Below are 18,298 nucleotides of genomic sequence, written 5' to 3'. Positions count from 1 at the left end.
CCTTTGTCCTGGGAAAACTGAAATGACCTCCTAAAGTTTCTCCCCACATCCACTCTGCTGTTCTCACTACAGCCAGGGTGATTTATTAAAAATGGAAAATGTACTCAGTGGTTTTCCACTGCTCCTAAGATAAACATAAAAATCTTAAGCCTGGTGTGGAACTGGATTACGATTCGTCCACATTCAATGCCCTTTGCTGTTGCTCTCCTCTCACTGGAGGATTATACAGCCCTACCCTTTGTTTCTCCAGTCACGGCAAAGGGGCTGATGAACAGGGAAAGAAATGTGAGCACACACTTAAGAACCAGTGCATGATCTTCCTCTTTCCCTGGCAAAGGCAGTATCCAGATAGAGACTGCTCCGTCAACCCGAGTCCAGAGGGAAGATGACACGGAGCAGAGCCACGCAAGCATGTAGCATGAGTTCTTTGGTCTGGATGAAGGTTTGCTCTCTAGCCACTGCTTTTCTTACATGTATTACATTCGTATAGTTTCTCTAGAGAGGGCTGGATTTTGGTATTTCTCTTCCTTCAGGTCAGTTATGTTCTGTTAAATCCCCAGTTGTTTAGGGTCTGGTAAAATAGATTCTCTTGAGGGCAGGCTTCATTAAGAAGAATAAAATGTTGTGGGCCTATTTCAAAAGTTTCTTGTCCCCCTGCTGGACGTGGAGCACACTGTCTCCAATTTCTCAGTGTGAGAACCTGGTAGGAAGTTTGAAGCTAAGACTCACAAAAGTGGAGGACCCCTCCCTAACACTGGGCCCCCCTGGAGTTTGTAACTCTCACACTTGCTGCACTGAGCCTCCAGCAATTTGTCAATCACGGTTCAGGTTTCCTCCCTGGTGTCCATGGAGGTTTCTGCTTGCACCTTTCTGCTCTGGTAAATGAGATACTTTGTACCTACCTGTCTCTCCGATTTGGGGGCTGGCAATTCGTCTGTGACCTCAATTCTCTGATCTAAAAAAATTTACTGATTTTCAGTTTGTTTAGTTTTTTACTTGTTGTTAGAATGGCAACTTCCAAATTCTTCACATGCTGAACCAGAAATGAAGTCTGAATTGTTGTTTTTTGTTCCTTTATTTCCCTGTGAAAGCTTTGCTTTATTCAAATGTTAATAATCTTTCTTCCCTTCATTCTTTTTTTTTTTTTAATTTTATTTATTTATTTATTTATTTATTTATTTATTTATTTATTTATTTTTATTTACGGCTGTGTTGGCTCTTCGTTTCTGTGCAAGGGCTCTCTCCAGTTGTGGCAAGCGGGGGCCACTCTTCATCGCGGTGCGCGGGCCTCTCACTATCGCGGCCTCTCTTGTTGCGGAGCACTGGCTCCAGACGCGCAGGCTCAGTAGTTGTGGCTCACGGGCCCAGTTGCTCCGCGGCATGTGGGATCTTCCCAGACCAGGGCTCGAACCCGTGTCCCCTGCATTGGCAGGCAGACTCTCAACCACTGCGCCACCAGGGAAGCCCTTCCCTTCATTCTTAATTCCTAATTATTTTTTTATACCATGATTTGTCTAATTATTCCTTCTTTGATAGAAATTTGATGACATCCAGTTTCACTATTATAAACAATGCTGCAGTAAGATTCATGTATATAATTTATTACACTGATTATCTAACTGCTCAGTTTGCACCTTGCTTTCTTTTAGTCAGAGAGCATGAGTCATATTTTTAACATTTCTTTTGTAGGGATTATTTGCTTTATAGGGAAGTTAATGCTATCACTAAATAGACTCTTATGAAGAAACTGGACTTCAAGGTGGTCCATCTCAGTATTCTGGTAAAAAAAATCATGAAATTTAGTATTATGCTCACTCCATCACTTTTTAACAAATAAGTAATATTTTTTAAAGAATAAAAAATACTTCATTCATCACAATACAATCTCTGAACAACACATCCTAAACTCAGGCTTATGAGGAAAGAGAGTGTACGTGACAGTTAAGGGATGGGACAGACTCCAAATTTAAATTTAAATTTAAATGCCTCTACTCTTTTTGTTCAGGAAAAGTATGACTTTCTTTTGCCTTTAAAACTTCTAACTCTAGGGTCTTCAGAGAGGATGAGATATTGCTGTTGCACCTGTTTCTCTTTCACTGTAAGGCTGCATCTTATAAAGATAGTAGAATTGGACATGGTGCAATAGATGTATGTGTTTCGGGTCAAATATTCAAAGTAATGAACCCATGATAGGGATCTACAACTTTGATTCTCAATAGAGAATATCCTTTGATTTCCCTGTTTCCATGATTACTAGTAGAAATTCACCCATGCGAGGAGATGTGGTTCTGCTGATGGTGTCTAGCTTGAACATCAGTAGTCAAGGCTGCCATGTCCATGGGTGGATTAGAGTTGACCTCCTGATGACCTCTGCACTTGGTCATTGATGACGGGAAAATAAGAATTTAAAACAGCTCAGTGCTAGACACACTCATTGTAGAGAGTTTGATTTGGTAAACCTAAGGGAGTACATGGAAAATGGAACAGTTTTCACCATCGATAAAATTTGCAAAATTCTTATCATTAAAAAAAATAACTTTTCCCCCGCGTATATACAAATGAAATTTCTATCCCTCTTTCTATTTTTAAAATTGCTTCCATTTATCTGATGGACCTATGTTTTAATCTGGGTTCTAAGAAGTGTGAAAGAACATCTTGGTCATTCAAAGAAAAGAAGCCATAGAAATATGACTTTGATTGGGTTTCTTTGATTTAATTTTTGATATTAAGCTATATGAGCTGTTTGTATATTGTGGAAATTAATCTTGTCGGTCACATCATCTGCAAATATTTTCTCCCAGTCTGTAGGTTGTCTTTTCATTTTGTTTATGGTTTCCTTTGCAAAAGCTTTTAAGTTTAATTAGGTCCCATTTATTTTTATTTCCATTACTCTAGGAGATGGATCCAAAAAGATATTGCTGCGATTTATGTCAGTGTTCTGCCTGTTCTCCTCTAGGAGTTTTATAGTATCCAGTCTTACATTTAGGTCTTTAATCCATTTTGAGGTTTTTTTTGTATATAATGTGAGGTTTTCTAATTTCATTCTTTTACATGTAGCTTTCCAGTTTTCCCAGCAACACTTATTGAAGAGACTTTTTTCTCCACTGTACATTCTTGTCCTCTTTGTTGTAGATTAATTGACCACAAATGGGTTTATTTCTGGACTTTCTATCCTGTTCCATTGATCCATGTCTATTTTTGTGCCAGTACCATACTGTTTTGATTACTGTAGCTTTGTAGTATAGTCCGAAGCCCAGGAACATGATTCCTCCACCTCCATTCTTTCCATCTGTTTGTGTGCTCTTCAGTTTCATCAGCATCTTACAGTTTTTGGAGTACAGGTCTTTTGCCTTCTTAGGTAGGCTTATTCCTAGGTATTTTATTCTTTTTGATGCAATGGTAAATGGGATTGTTTCCTTAATTTCTCTTTCAGATATTTCATTGGTAGTGTATCGAAATGCAACAGATTTCTGTGTATTAATTTTGTATCCAGCAACTTTACTAATTCATTGATGAGCTCTAGTAGTTTTCTGGTAGCATCTTTAGGATTTTCTACATTTAGCGTCATGTCATCTACAAACAGTTTTACGTCTTTGGAGAGCTCAGGCAGGGAAGTGGGGAGCGAGGCCAGGCTGGGGTGAGCGGTCCCTGGAGTGGAGCAGGGTCCTCAGGAGATACTTTTCTTCCTCTTTCCTTCCCTTCCCCTCTCCTCCTTCCCTCCTTGGTTGTTGGTGGGGGTTGGGGGATCAGCCAGCTGGCAGGGGAGGGGGCAGCTCAGGGGCCTGTAGCCCTCTGGGATGGCTGTGGGTTTTCTGCAGTCTTGTGCTTTGGTCATGTCATGGGACTGTAAACCTTTCCTGTTGGGAGCTTTGAAAGACAAATCACGAGAGGGGAGGGTGTAGGGAGGTCCATCAGGGAAATGCCCCCAAACTGATGATGGACACAGCACTAACAATCAAAATATTGAAATCCAACTTGAGTGAAAACCAGACACCACTCTGAGCTCACACCAAGTACCTACTCCACTATCAAGAGCTAAAGTGTTAACCACCTGGCTTTTTGAACATTATCCCCTCCATCAGAAGCTGCAAGTGTCACTCAAGACACCCAGCAGGCTGGCCTCTGCCAGGGAGGCCTTTTCAGTGCAGCCAGGGGCTGAGTATAAATCCTGGTTCCTGACAGCACAGGCCCTTCCTGACATGGCACAATCATCCAGGAAAATGATTTGCTAAAGAAAAGGCAGGTAAGACCACACTTTACCTCCAAGGAGAAAGAGAAGTGCTTTTTGTAATGAATCAGTAAACAGATCATAGGGGACGGCCCCTGAAGGAGTTGAAGGTATAAGGTGGGTTAAGGAAGGGGTGAGCAGTAAGGCTAGAAATCCCGAGTGCTATCCTCCGATGGATAACTCCTGGGAACCTGCTAGAAGCACACAGCCTCAGGCCCCACAACAGACCCTGCATTTTGGCAAGACCCCCAGGGTTCACAGTGCACTGGAGTTGGAGAGGCACTGGTCTAGGGTTGTACTGAGGAAATTTAAAGGCCAGGTCCTCCTGATGCCCAAGCTCCATCTCCTTTCCAAAGCTTTCTGAAGGCTCTACCCATTCTTTTCTCTTCGTTGCTACCGCACTGAGGTTTAGCCCCACTACTGTGTGAGGTTCTGTCTCCCCAGTTAGACTGTCAGCTCCTCCAAGCAGGAGTTTATTCACGTCCCAGGCATCTTGTATATGCCTTACACGAACAGCAACTAGCCCATCAGCAATCACCCTAGACTGTTTCAGGGCCTATTTAGAGGAGTGTTTCTCACATTTAGAATCATCCAGGGGGCTTTAAAAAACAACCACCCAAACAAACACCAGCAGATGAGAAAAGATGGCTGGCGAAGGCACTCCCCTCCACCACCTTGATTTTTAGATTAGCCCAAACTGGCCACAGCAGGGTGTGAGGACTGTAACGGGCACCCAGGAGCTGGACACCACGCCTTAGTGGGCCACCGGGCAGCCCCTACTCCTCCACTGCGTCCTCAGCGCTGGAGCGTGCTGCTGCTCTGCACAAATCCCACCAACTGACAGGCAGACATCACATCCCCTCTAACTGTCCGAACCAGCAGTTCATCGTTTGCGTGTTTGTACGTAGGGTTAAATAAAAACTTTAAAGGATGCTGACTTCTGTAAAGCCCTAGAGCCTGGCTGCCTTTAACAAAGCTCTTGTTATTCTTCATGCAGAAAAAAATGCACCCAAGATCTCAAATTCTGACAACCAGTGGCAGCACACAGATAACCGTAAGTTTTATTATGAATTTAAAAACCTAAACATTTCATGAGGACTGGGAAGCCTACCCACAAGATCTGCCCTCCTGCATTTCCAGTTCCCACACATCCAGGCCTCACCGCACACACGCCCCAATGATGTGCAATCCGCAGCACAGCGAGTGTCCTTTATTTGCACTATTGATAGAAAACTGGCATTTAGATTTCAAAATTTTTATTACAAAATTACCAGCAGTCTTAAGCATTTCAACAATGCTTATGAACTCTACTCTGCTGACACAAACAAGGCTATTCAAAAACCAGGACCTGTCTGAAGTGGACTATTGTATGTCCTGAGATCCTTAGAGGCCACCCTGCTCAGGACCCATTTGTGACTGTGTCTTCTTCCATCTCCTCTTCACCATCATCAGTGGGGCCTAGAGAAAAACACAAAGCCGGAAGTCATATCAATTTTAGAGAACGTGCTCGCTCAGTGTGTGAGCGCCCATCCGTGAGGCTGCTGTGTGCCAGGCCCTGGGCAAGGTACAAAAGCCCAACAGCGGCCTCTGCCTTGAGGAGTTTAGGGTCTGGAGACCATCTGTCTTTGGCAGGTATTGGAAAGGACTGTCAGTTCCTAAGGGGAAGGGTCACAAAGGTGTTTTATGAAAGTCAAACTCTTTGCCTGCCATTCTAACCCATTCTGGTCAAGCTGATAACTCACTTTTTATAAAGGTAAAAAGCTTAAACTTTGTGTTTTGTTCTTGCCACTACTATGGGCAAAGAAACTGGGAACACTCAAAAAAATTAAAAAAGGGGCAGGGGGGAATGCCTACCACATGCTGGGGATAGTCAGTTAGTGACTATGTCTCTAAATTAAGAAAAATATGGCAACAACAATGAAATGGTTGTTATTTGTCAACAATTCATTGCAGATATTTTAGTAAATGTATTCTGATAAAGGAAATGTTTTAACCCTGTCAATGTTAGGGAAAATTTCTCATGTTTAAGCCTTTGTTTCTAGTTAGACCCAAACATTACATTTCTAGATACAGGAAGTGCTACTCAGAAGCCTGGGCCCACTGAAATTGACAGAACCATGAACAATCTCCGTCTTCCTCTTCTCAATGTGCCAACGTGTTTAGATGACACTGAAAAATCCAAAACTAGCCTAAGGCCCAAATAAAACACTTTAGGGGGAGCAAATTAAGTCAGTAATTTTGTCATACTGCAGTCCCAGTAAGCAATTCGACACAGCTTCCTCCTCCAAGCTATTACCAGGGAGCCTTGAAAGCCTTCAACAGACCTGTATTGTTCTCAGGACCGCAGACCTCCTCCAGCACAAGGCCTGCAGTCCCCCGAGGGGCTGGACTTGAGAGCTCACTCTGCTGCCCGTCTCACCACATTCCCCCCCGTCCCTTGACCTTGGCTCACACTGTCCTCCTTCAGTCCAAGTGTGCAAGGCTCTCTTATCACAGGTTTTCTGCCAGTGCAGTTCCATCCCCCAAGAATGCCATTCTGCCTTTGTCTAGTTCAAGGGTTCTCAAATACTTTAGTTTTAGGACCCAAAGAGCTTTTGTTTAAGTAGATTACGTTTATTGATAGTATGTTAGAAATTAAAAGTATTTTAAAAAACAGTAATTCATTAAAACAATGAATCTATTATATATTAACAATGTTTATATTTTTATAAAATATAACAATACCAATATTTTCTAAAACAAAAATATTTAGTGAGAAAGTTGGCATTATTTTCTATTTTTGCCCATCTCTGTAATGTCTGCCAAATAGCAGCTGGACCCTTGTACTGACTTCATCATTCCACTTGCTACAGTATGTTGTTTTGATTGAAGGGTATGAAGAAAATCAGCCTCACACAGACATGTAGTTAGACAAGGGAGGAGTATTTTAATAGTCTTTGCAGGCAGTTGTGGATATTCTTTTCTGATACTATGCCAAAACTTGACAGAAGTGGTAGTTTTTTTTTTTTTTTTTTTTGGTCACGCCACTTGGCTTGTGGGATTTTAGTTCCCCGACCAGGGACCGAACCCAGGCCCACAGCAGTAAAAGCCAAGTCTTAACCACTGGACTGCCAGGGAAGTCCCAAAAGTGGTAGTTTCTTAAAGGTTAGATTGCAGTGTGGAGTCTGAAACCTTATCAATGAACTTTTCGTACTCTCTGACTTGAAAATCCACCGGTTTATTCTGTACTCTGAATGGATCATTTATGCATGCATGACTCTGTAACATCATTTGGAAAACGTTGCTCACTGAGTTATGCAGGTCTTCCAAATGTTGACCCATTTCTTTATATGTTATAAAAAAAAAATCACATTCATTAATAGCAACAATTTCCGCAGAGAAGTCTGGAAGTACTGGGAAACTGTCAAAGTTACAATTGTGGAAAAAAAGTTTCCCAGCTTTTAACTTCTGCTTGAAATTTTGAGTATTATCATTGGTAACAAATACTAGCTGCTCTCCTTGAAGTGGAAAGCTCACTTCACGTTGGTGAAGCTGCCTGCCTCTCACCTGAGCCAGCACAAGCGCAGGGAGCCAACCACCCACGTAGGCACAGAGGTGCTCTATGCACCCCCATTCCATCGTCACCCAGGAAACCAAAAATGTGCGCCCCAGGGGCCCAAGGACCACACAGGTGAGAACCACTGGTCTAATTAATGTCTTACTTGTTTTTAGCTTCAGTTCCAACATTATTTCCCCAAGGAAACTTTCCCTGAGCTGCCAGTCTAGACAGAGGTCCCAGTTACATTCATATCAAACTTGCAATATGCACGGTCTGGGGTAGTTTTCACTTTATACCCCAGTGTCCACCAGTTTGCCTGACACAAAGCTGGCATTTACTATCAGAACGGCTCACACCCTCTGCTCAGTGCTACCTACAAGTATCTTACTTAGTCCTCCCAACAACCTTTTGAGGTTACCATTATCACGATCTCAGATTTAAAGATAAGGACACAGATTTAAGATTAAGTGGAGATTAAGAAATTTACCCAAGGCCAGAACTGGTGAAGCTAAGCTCTGACCCTCAGCCTGTCTGGCTCTGGAACCTGTGTCCTCATCTGCTAAGCTAGCCTACATGGACAGGGGTCAAAGGCAACACGGTCACCTCCACTGTTCGCTCTCATTCCATGGCTATGAAATAATGTTTGTCTCAACTTTTACAGAAACCCCAGAGTCCTACGACATAACATTCTTTAACAAATGATTTATCTTCAAAGAGCATTTAAAGGCATTTTGAGTGGATTAGATTAGATGGTAATGAGGCACTATTCTAGCATTCTTGGGTCGTAGCATGTAAACTGTTTTGCAATCACTTCAAGTGTACCATTAATTTGGAAATAAAGACAGAACACTGTTACCTGATCTGCGTTCTCTGCCAGGTATCTGACCGGACTGAAGCAAGCCCTTCAGCCGCTCCACTTCAGCCAAAGTTGACGCGTTTGCTATAGCATTCTGGATGCCAGGAGACAATGGAGACGGACAGTTACTTTCATCTAAGCCTCCATCACCCAGAAAACACTCACAGGAATTCACACCATCTTTTTGAGTTGGAATATTAAATAGTTCTTTGTTGGGGGAAGAATTTTACTGGCACAGTGAAATCAACCCCAAAACCAAATCATAAATTTCCAAAATTGGTAAACAGCTGCAGACCCTATTATAAGAGAGCAAATAATCGCTGCTTGTGTCCTAAAATCTTAGCTAATTGAAGGACCTATTTGGAATTATGCTACTGGATAATTTAGGAGGCAGTATTATAAAATTAGGATTTCTCATCAAGCAGGATCTTTCAAAGTAAAAATTAAGACAGCATGCAAAGGTAACTAACTGTTCAAATAAACACATCCTGGGAAAATGAGAAAGACTAGAGTTGCCTCCACTTTGACTGGCTCACATAATTAATTCAAGTCAAAGTCTGGTCAAATGATATCTTTAAGCTAGTTTTTCCTTACACAAAAATACAGCTGGATTCTAACAATTGTGGGGAAAATCTGCAGTGTTTGATTTATTACTTGGGTTATTACATAATTTTGAGTCCTAAACCCATAACAGCTCACTCCAGTCCAAGAATCCTAACACATGATTACCTTGATTGCTTCCACATCCCCTGGAGATGGCCCACCTTTCTTTTTGTCAGTTGGCAAACCAGCACCTGGATTGAAACTTGGGAGGGGAGGGAAGTACAAAACTGTCAAATCCAGACCAACAGAAATTGCTTCTCTTTTACTTTCAAAAGCTTTTGAAAGTAATTCAACCAGTGTAGTATCTTATCTTTGTTAACAAACTGATACAAGAAACCCTCTCCTTCAGAAACACCACCCAGTTCATCTTCCTACAGAGAAAGGAGGATGTATATAATATCGCACTAAGACTGAATACTGAAATATCTGCTCTGCTAATCTGGTAGAAATCTCACGTGATACACGGACCACTGATGGTCATGGATCATCATCACGCAAATTTAGTACTGTATTAGTCACAGGTGTTTCATTTCATTTTGCAGGAGGCAAAATGCCAGACAGATAATGTTTCTGAAGGTGAAGTGGAGTGAAGTTGGATATCCGGATCTTACGTTTTGCTTCTCCTGGCAATATCCTTTGCAAGTTGTGCACCCCGTTTGCCCTTGAACATTTTCTCTGCTTCCTGACGCTCCTACAGCGACACCACACACACAGTTAATGGAAATAGGAATACCACATGCATTTAGATGCATTCCTCAGAAAACATGGAAGAAAACTCTCCTGGAATACTCTGGGCTGGTGAAAATACCACGAAGCCAATTTCAAATTAAAAGGAGACACAGTGGTCGCCTTTCTGGTGAAGGTCCCTGAAGAAAGTTCCCTCTCTGAGTTTCAAGGAGGGGCTCTCAAGGAACTAAGAAGGTTAAAAAAAAAAAAAAAAAAATCCCCCAATAAAGGGAAAATCATTCTAACAATTAAAGGTACTGAAATGTGGATTACATTACACTCCCCACAGGGAGTGCATCTAAGCAGGCCATCTGCTGTGACAGTGCCCACGGTGGCTCTGAGGCTGTGCCACCTCTAGAAAGACTAGCCCCACACAAGACAACCGGAACTCAAAGTCCTACCATAAACACCATATGGGAAAATTGACTTAGCACCCCCTCCCCATTCTCATTACAAACCAATGATAAAAATCACTGGGCCGTTTAAAAAGTCAGTCACAAAAGTATAAAGGAAAACACACCAATCTATAATGACTTACAACAGAGTAATACTTACTTTTAGTTTCACCTTCTGGAAATCCAGTACTCTGACTTGTGGAACTTTATAAATCACATATAGTCTGTAATGCTTCTTATTTGTTACAGGATTTCTTAGAATACTACAAGAAAAGGAACAATACAATGCCAATGTTGTTCACAGCACAGCATTCAAGAGGTCCATTTTAATAAAATCTAATGAGTCCATGAAGTAAGGAAAAGTTCACTATTCTTCACATTTCAATGTCATAAGAACTTAACACTAGGGAAATTTTAACAGAGCCCAAAGGAAATACTTTCAATATTTGTTTTTTAAAGGTACTTTTTGGGCTTCCCTGGTGGCGCAGTGGTTGAGAATCTGCCTGCTAACGCAGGGGACACGGGTTCGAGCCCTGGTCTGGGAAGATCCCACATGCCACGGAGCAGCTGGGCCCGTGAGCCACAACTACTGAGCCTGCGCGTCTGGAGCCTGTGCCCCGCAACGGGAGGGGCCGCGATAGTGAAAGGCCCACGCACCGCGATGAAGAGCGGTCCCCGCACCGCGATGAAGAGTGGCCCCCACTTGCCGTAACTAGAGAAAGCCCTCGCACGAACCGAAGACCCAACACAGCCAAAAATAAATAAATAAATAAATAAATAAAGTAGCTATAAAATTAAAAAAAAAAAAAAAAAGGTACTTTTTACTAACTGATGACTTTGAGATCAAGGCTGGTAATGGTGTTATTTTAAAAGACTTTATTGTCACCACCACAAATAATTTCCATACCTTAGATAAGTCAATGATTTGAGAGATGCCAAAGGGTCCAGATCACCCTGTAAAATAACAGCCACAGGTAAGAACACAAATACCACACCCCATTTTGATACTGTGAAATGGTGGATGCCTTTGGAGCAAGGACTGATCTTGTCTTTTATGCACTTATTTGTTTTTCCTGCCCCAGAACCCAGCACAACACTAGCACATCACAGATGCTTGGTACATTTCTACTGAAAACACTCGTTCATAAATTTGAGCTTCTTAAACTTAATATCTTGGCCACAACAGTTTCTGTCTCAACAGCAGAAGAGACCAAAAAAATAAAATCATTTCCTGTAGCAAATTCAAAAGGACTACTGAGCTTAAAGCAGTGATTGAGAAAAGAAAGCAATGTGAAAACTGCTGTAACTTTTGAGCAAGTTGTTCACACAGGGAACCTCAAACCATGATCCTGGTGTAAGGTGGTTTTTCCTGTTGGTGCCTGGGGGCAACACAGGTATGTCATCTTTGAAGGAAGGCACCTTTATTCTAGGCGCCCCCAAATCTCTTCAAATAACATTTTCAAGGACAAGGAGTATAGTTAAAAAAAAACGTATATGGGAAGAAGGCAGGTTAGCTTTTGAATCTTCCCAAATTATGCCATAAAACACAGTGCAACAAGGATAGAAAAACCAAAACCTATGGTCAACTACAAGCAAACTAGATGAAAAGGTACTCTGGCAAGAACCTAACACAGGAGCCAGTGAGGACAAACTACTGTGAGAGCTACATGACTTGCCTGGTGACAACATCCACACAAGAAGAAGAGAGGAAAGGCAGAGAGGCGTCCAACAGACCCGAGAACTCCAAAGCGACTGACAGGTACCCAGTTTGAGAAAGGATAGGCAAAGGATAGGCATGTCCCAATAATGAACACATTAAAGTGTGTGATGACGCCTGAAGGGCTCGAGCAATCTGGGACTTCACTCCACCAGAAACTGTGCCCTTTCCAGAACAAAGCCCCACACGGAGGAGAAACTGCTGGAACAGATCTGAACTGAGTGGGACAGGGCCAAGAGGGACAATGAGGAAAAAAGTACAAGTAAAAGCAGGGGAGGGCAACACAGCCAGGTGCTCAGAAAGCTGCCGCTTTTAAATACTTCACAACAGCATGGGAGGGAGCTCTAAAGCTTGCTACTGGCACACCATCACTAAAGGAAATCTAAAGAACAATCCAAAAAGGAACAAAGGAAGACAAATATTGCATGACCTCACTTTTATGTGGAATCTCAAGAAAAGTCCAACTCACAGCAACAGAGTTGAATGGTGGTTACCAGAGGCTGGGGGGTGGAGGAAAGGGGAGATGAGCTATTGATTAAAGAGCACAAACTTTCAGTTATAAGATAAATAAGTTCTAGAGATTTCTGGTACAACATTTAACGACTACAGTTAAAAATAACATATGGTGTACTCAATATGATAAAAAAGTAGATCTCAAGTATTCTCACTGCACACACAAAAAGGTAACTAGGTGAAGTGGTGAATATGTTAGTCTGTGGTAATCATTTCACAATGTATACATATATCAAATTTCACATTGTACACCTTAAACATATATAATTTTCATTTGTCCATCATACTTCAATAAACCTGCAAAAACCAAAAGAAAGGAAGAACAGTAACTTTAGTCACACACACAGACACACATACAGACTGTGTAAAACACAGTGATGTCTTCACGGGGTGGGGGGGGCGGCGGGGGGTGAGATGGTTAAGGTGCTGTATTATTCAGGAGGTAGAGGTGCTGGTTAACTGCTTTACACTTGGATAAATATGTGTGTGCTAATTCCTAGGATGCTAAGAATAGAAACAGAGTCTATTTAATAATTAGTTAATCTCTAAACTATCAGAAGGAAAAGTGGAATGCCAAAAAAAGAGAGCAATACAGGAGAGAAAAAAAATTGCAGACAGATGGAACAAATAAAAAATTCTAGAAAAGAAAGAAGATAAACTCAAATATACCAGTAATTACATTAAACATAAACAGACTATTTCATTTAAAAGTCAGATTTCAGACTGGATTTAAAAAAAAAATCCTATCATATGCTGTTTTTCAAGAGACAAATCTAAAATATAAGTACAGAAAAACAATGTAAATTTTGGATGAAAAAAATGATTATGCAAATACTAACTGAAAAAATGCTTGTTTTGATATACTGCAGCAGATAAAACGGACAACCAGGGTAAAACAGCACTAATAAGATGTAAAGAGGGTCACCACACATGATAAAAGGTTTATTTCATCAGTAAGATACATAAAATTTGGATATATCAAATAACCTAAAAATATATAAAACTAAAATTGACAGAACTCCATGGAAACAGTCAAATCCACTATCATGTAGGATTTTAATACACCTCTTTCAGTGACTGATCGGACAAACAGCCTTCATCTTTGCAAACAGCTTTAAACACAATTACAACACACAGAATATACTGCCCCCATCATGCCACACATTCCCTATGAACACACATACCTCATATAGTTTAGAAAGGACATGCCCTCAGATCAGTGCTTTCTTACTTTTGGAGTCAAGTACTCCTTTGGGAATCTGAAAGACGCTTATAAACCTCGTCCACCAGGAAAGGAACAATCAGGGAAATAGGGAAGGGAGGGGTTAAGGGCATAATAACCTAAAATCAAGTTATATCACATGAACTTAAGTATTTAAGTATTTAAGTGAGAAATTTAGGTTGCAAAACAATGTATAGTATAAGCTCAATTTTGTTAAAAATTATACACAGAGCAGAAATTTAAAAAGCATAAAAATAATCATATCCAAATAGAGAAAATGAAACTTGCCCCCTATAAGAAACTGGATTTCAGGGGTTTCCTTGGTGGCACAGTGGTTAAGAATCCATCTGCCAATGCAGGGGACACGGGTTCGAGCCCTGGTCCGGGAAGATCCCACATGCTGAGGGGCAACTAAGGCCGCTCGCCGCAACTACTGAAGCCCGTGCACCTGGAGCCCATGCTCCACAACAAGAGAAGCCACCGCAATGAGAAGCCCACTTGCCACAACTAGAGAAAGCCCACACGCAGCAACGAAGACCCAACGCAGCCAAAAATAATAAAATAAATAAATAAACTTATAAAAAAATAAAGAAACAAAGTGTAATGTTTTTTTAAAAAAGAAAAAACAGATTTCAAATGGATCGTTGATCTAAATGTGGAGTAAAACAATAATTTCTTGAATAAAACCCTCCAACAAAATTTAATATATGTCACATATGTAATTTTCTAGTAATGACATTAAAACAGGAGAAACTAATTTTAATAATACATTGTTTTACCTATTTTCCAAAATATTACCATTTCAATGTCAGTATAAAAAAATTATTGATAGTTTATATTCTTTTTTTTTTGTACTAACTCTGTAGAATCTGTAGTGTATTTTATATTCTAGTATATCTTAATTCAAAGTAGCCACTTCTGGCTAGTAGCTACCATACTGGACACTTCGATTCTAGAAAACAGAATATGTGAGTTTCTTTATGACCCTGGCGTAGGGGAAGCTTAACAGAACTCAAAAGTACTAATAACAACAGACTGATGAAATGGATTATGCTTGAATTAGCAACTTCTCTATCAAGACCCTAAGAGAGTCAAAAGGTGAGCTAGAGAGTGGGAAGATATTTGCAACACATAACCAAAAAAGGCCCATTTCCTGAATTAATTAAGAAAAGAAAAAGGATGATGAGATAATTTTCTGGATTTTCCAAGTTTTCTATAAAAGGCATGTAGTACCTTTAACTCCTCCCTGCAAATACGTTTTTCCCCTGTTCAACTTACCAATTCCACAAGACTGTTGTTGGTGAGAATGAGTTCTGTCAGACAGGGCAGAGCCTGATCAAGTCCCTCACCTATACGGCTAAAATAAAAAGAAAAAATCTTAATGAAAGTAAAAATTAAGTAAACTAACAACTTCATCTAAGCCTTTGCCCAGAGGACTTCAAAGTGGTAAGAACCTTAGAGATCTTTCTTCCAACACTCTAACAGAAGGAAGGACCTTGTCTGAGGTCACAGAAGTGGGATGATTTTAAAACCCATGCCTCCTGAAATGCCTCCTGAAATGCCTCCTGAAAGCTGCGAGGGCTCTTTCCACTGCTACACTATCTAATGAGACCTAAGACAAAGAGAAAGTCCTGTGTAAACAGACTTACTTTGCTCATCTCAGGACTTGTGTGCAGGTAGCACAGAAATACAAGTGGTTCTGCATTCACAGCTCAAGCACAAGATACACCAACCAAACCACAACGGAATAGTTAACTCATGAGAAATACACCAATTAAAAAAACGCAACTCAACACCCAGAACTTCTTAAAGACATTGTCTATAGACCTTTAATAACTTTTCTCCAACAAAATTTACAAAGATGATGAACGTGGGTCAAAAAAAAGATCTTAATTTCAATAAGCAATATTCTAAAAATCAGCTGCAGTTAAAGAAAAACAAATAGCAGAGGATTTGAGGTAGAATGAGATGTTAAGTCAAAAATATAATTGTTGAATTTTATGTTATCTCTTTAATATGACCCCTCTGATAACTTTAATTATTATTTTAGAAACGAGCCAAAATATGTACAAAGCAGCATGTTTTTAACTTAAATTAGAAACTTACCATGAACATATATATATATACACACAAGATTTCTGAATAAATGCAAATAAGACTAGACCAATGACAAATTAATCTCTGGATCTGTATGGGACAAGTGCAGCTCATTTTCCATTTAAGAAATATGTAGGTTAAAAAGAAAAAAAAGAAATATGTAGGTTTAACTGGCAGTATATACTGCAACTTCTTCAGGGAACTCTGCAACATTTAGGGGGAAAAAGCTACTTTCCACTAGTAGACAATTACCATATTCTGTTGTTGTTCACTAATAATGTTTTCAGTCTTCTCAACAAAGGAAAACCATCCAGTTTCCTGATTTCATTGTCAGAAAAATCAATGGCATCAAACTGGTCTAAGGTAGCGCCTAGATTTTCAATGACAGGAATTTTATACCCTGCAAAAAGGAGGAAAAAAAAAAACACCCACACAAGTATTAATATAATTAAAAGGCACCTAAAACATTGGCAGCATTTCATGTAATTGGACTCACAGCTAATGCTCCTTCCAAAAGTGTTTACCTAGCACCTATGCCGTTGCCAGACACTGCCAAGGTACTGGCACATAGTACGAGGAACAAGACAGTCACAAGTCCCAGCTGCCATGAAGCTTATAGTCTAGCAGTGGACATGAAGATGGCGACGGTGACAAGGGCAGTAATGATGAGAATACTTACTAGCAGTAACTAGTACCTAACAGTTTTCAAGTATATTTACAAGGTGCCTCATGCTGCTCTAAGCAAGGCCCCAGAGCTAGTGAAGTGGCCTAAGAGGACTTTACGCTGTGAGTTGCTTAACTGTCAGCGTCCAAACGTTGTTCACACATGGTGGACAACAGCCCTCAACCTCTTTTGCATCCCACAGGCCCGATTCTTAGAACTCATTGGGATGTCTTCATGATATGATGACCGTTCCCCCTTACTTCACCTCCCCCAGCTCAAACCCAGAGTTGAAAGTCAATAGGTCACAAAGAATGGTAAATCACCCTGTGGACAACTCAAATACTCCCTGATTTGTCTAACACGGGCATATTTATTGTGCTAGGTGCTCGGAGAAAAAAAGAAGTTAAACGAGCCAAGGTGAAAGTACACAGTGCAGAGCTGTAAGGGCTACATCAAAGTAAGTGCTGCACCAAAACAAGACTCCTCAACACTGGGTGCACTTCAGACTCAGAGAGAAGGCAGGGATCACCTGTGCCAAGACTGTAAAAGCGGTCGGTTACGCTTGAGTTGAACCTTTCTCTAAGAAAGTTAGTTTCAACAAAACGAAAGTACTGGGCTTTGCCAGCAAACAAAAAAGCAAGCAGAAAGCAGAGCCCGCAGCCGTGGTGCTCCGGCGACCGCGCTTTCTCCGTGGGAGCGATTCTCAGGCCAAGACTGATTATCTTATCCCCGGAGAAGCCGCCCCCTAAAATGCTGATGAGCTGCACGCCGAGGCGGAAATCACTACAGGAACCTAACAGTTCGGGGGCTTCCGCAACCCTTCCGCAGGCACCCGGCAGCGCCAGCCTCGCTCCGACAGTCCGCTCTTTGCAATGTTCTGGTAAAAGGGGAAAAGACGACTGAAGCCAATGAGGGGCAAATGTCGGGGAGACAATCGCTTTTGTCCCGTACTTCGTCTCCTCGCTCCCTTACCCTGTCTACACTCTCCCGACAGCACGTTAACGCGTCTCGCTCCGCACGAGGGTCGCAACCGCTAGCTAGATTGTGTATTTCCCGGCCCCGCAGCAGCTCAGGCCGCGAAGCCCGCCCGGCTGGCCCGGCACAGGCCCGCGGTCCTACCGGAGCATCGCGGCGGCCCCGTGTGTGCGGGGAGGAGCTGGGGTGAGGGGCGCCTCGGAAGGGCCCAGGGACGGCCTTTCGCCGACGACAGCGGGACCCAGCCCGGCTCGGGTCTCGGGACGCAGACCGCCGGCCACGCTCCGGCCCTGGAGCACGCGGCTGGGCCGGGCCGCCTGGCGGGGGGGTAGGCCGGACCGCCCGCCCCCGTCCAACTCACCCCGCAGGTCCAGCTCGCGGTCCCGCACAGCGTTGGTGTACTGCGCCGCCTGCTCTATTAGCTCCGCCGTCAGCTTCACCATCCTGCTGCCTCCCACCCGCCGCGCCACCCGCTCCTCTCGCCGCACCGACGTCCCGGCGTGCCCCGCGCCCGCGCCAGGCAGCACCAATCGCCGCCGGCGTGCGCGGCCTGAGCGGCGTCCAGGCCGAAGCAATCGAGGAGCCACGCCCCCGGGCTCGGGCTCCGCCTCCCGGGCTCGGGCTCCGCCTCCCGGGCTCGGGCTCCGCCTCCCGGGCTCGGGCTCCGCGGCGGTCCGGTGCGCGTCGCCGCGCCTCTGGTTCTGGCTCCGTTCCTCTGGCGCCGCCGCGGTCGGCAGGGCCCGCGAGTCCAGACAGCTGTGTCC

General features: G+C 42.5%; 1 protein-coding gene across 1 annotated transcript; it reads right to left on the bottom strand.

The window, feature by feature from the left end:
- Positions 1-5,422: 5,422 nt before the first annotated feature.
- Positions 5,423-18,053, bottom strand: SNRPA1 (small nuclear ribonucleoprotein polypeptide A'). Its single transcript, XM_082386099.1, has 9 exons — positions 17,896-18,053; positions 16,148-16,295; positions 15,077-15,155; positions 11,254-11,300; positions 10,507-10,609; positions 9,837-9,916; positions 9,352-9,427; positions 8,623-8,716; positions 5,423-5,686 (listed from the first exon to the last, which is right to left on the bottom strand). The coding sequence occupies exons 1-9, from the start codon at positions 17,975-17,977 to the stop codon at positions 5,628-5,630; spliced, it is 768 nt and encodes a 255-aa protein (XP_082242225.1). The 5' UTR covers positions 17,978-18,053; the 3' UTR covers positions 5,423-5,627.
- Positions 18,054-18,298: the final 245 nt, after the last annotated feature.

This window comes from Balaenoptera borealis (genome assembly GCF_965194805.1).
Source record: "Balaenoptera borealis genome assembly, chromosome: 3".
NCBI classification, from domain to species: Eukaryota; Metazoa; Chordata; class Mammalia; order Artiodactyla; family Balaenopteridae; genus Balaenoptera; species Balaenoptera borealis.
The sequence above is the reverse complement of the archived record's forward strand: the minus strand, read 5'-3'. Positions and strand labels throughout refer to the sequence as shown.

Excerpts from the sequence above, each read along its gene's own strand:
- SNRPA1 (XM_082386099.1), bottom strand. The coding sequence starts at position 17,977 with ATGGTGAAGCTGACGGCGGAGCTAATAGAGCAGGCGGCGCAGTACACC. Across the intron at positions 10,610-11,253 it reads AAATCATTGACTTATCTAAG|TATTCTAAGAAATCCTGTAA; the intron begins GTATGGAAATTA and ends CTTTTCTTGTAG. Across the intron at positions 9,917-10,506 it reads TCCAGAAGGTGAAACTAAAA|GAGCGTCAGGAAGCAGAGAA; the intron begins GTAAGTATTACT and ends GTGTCGCTGTAG.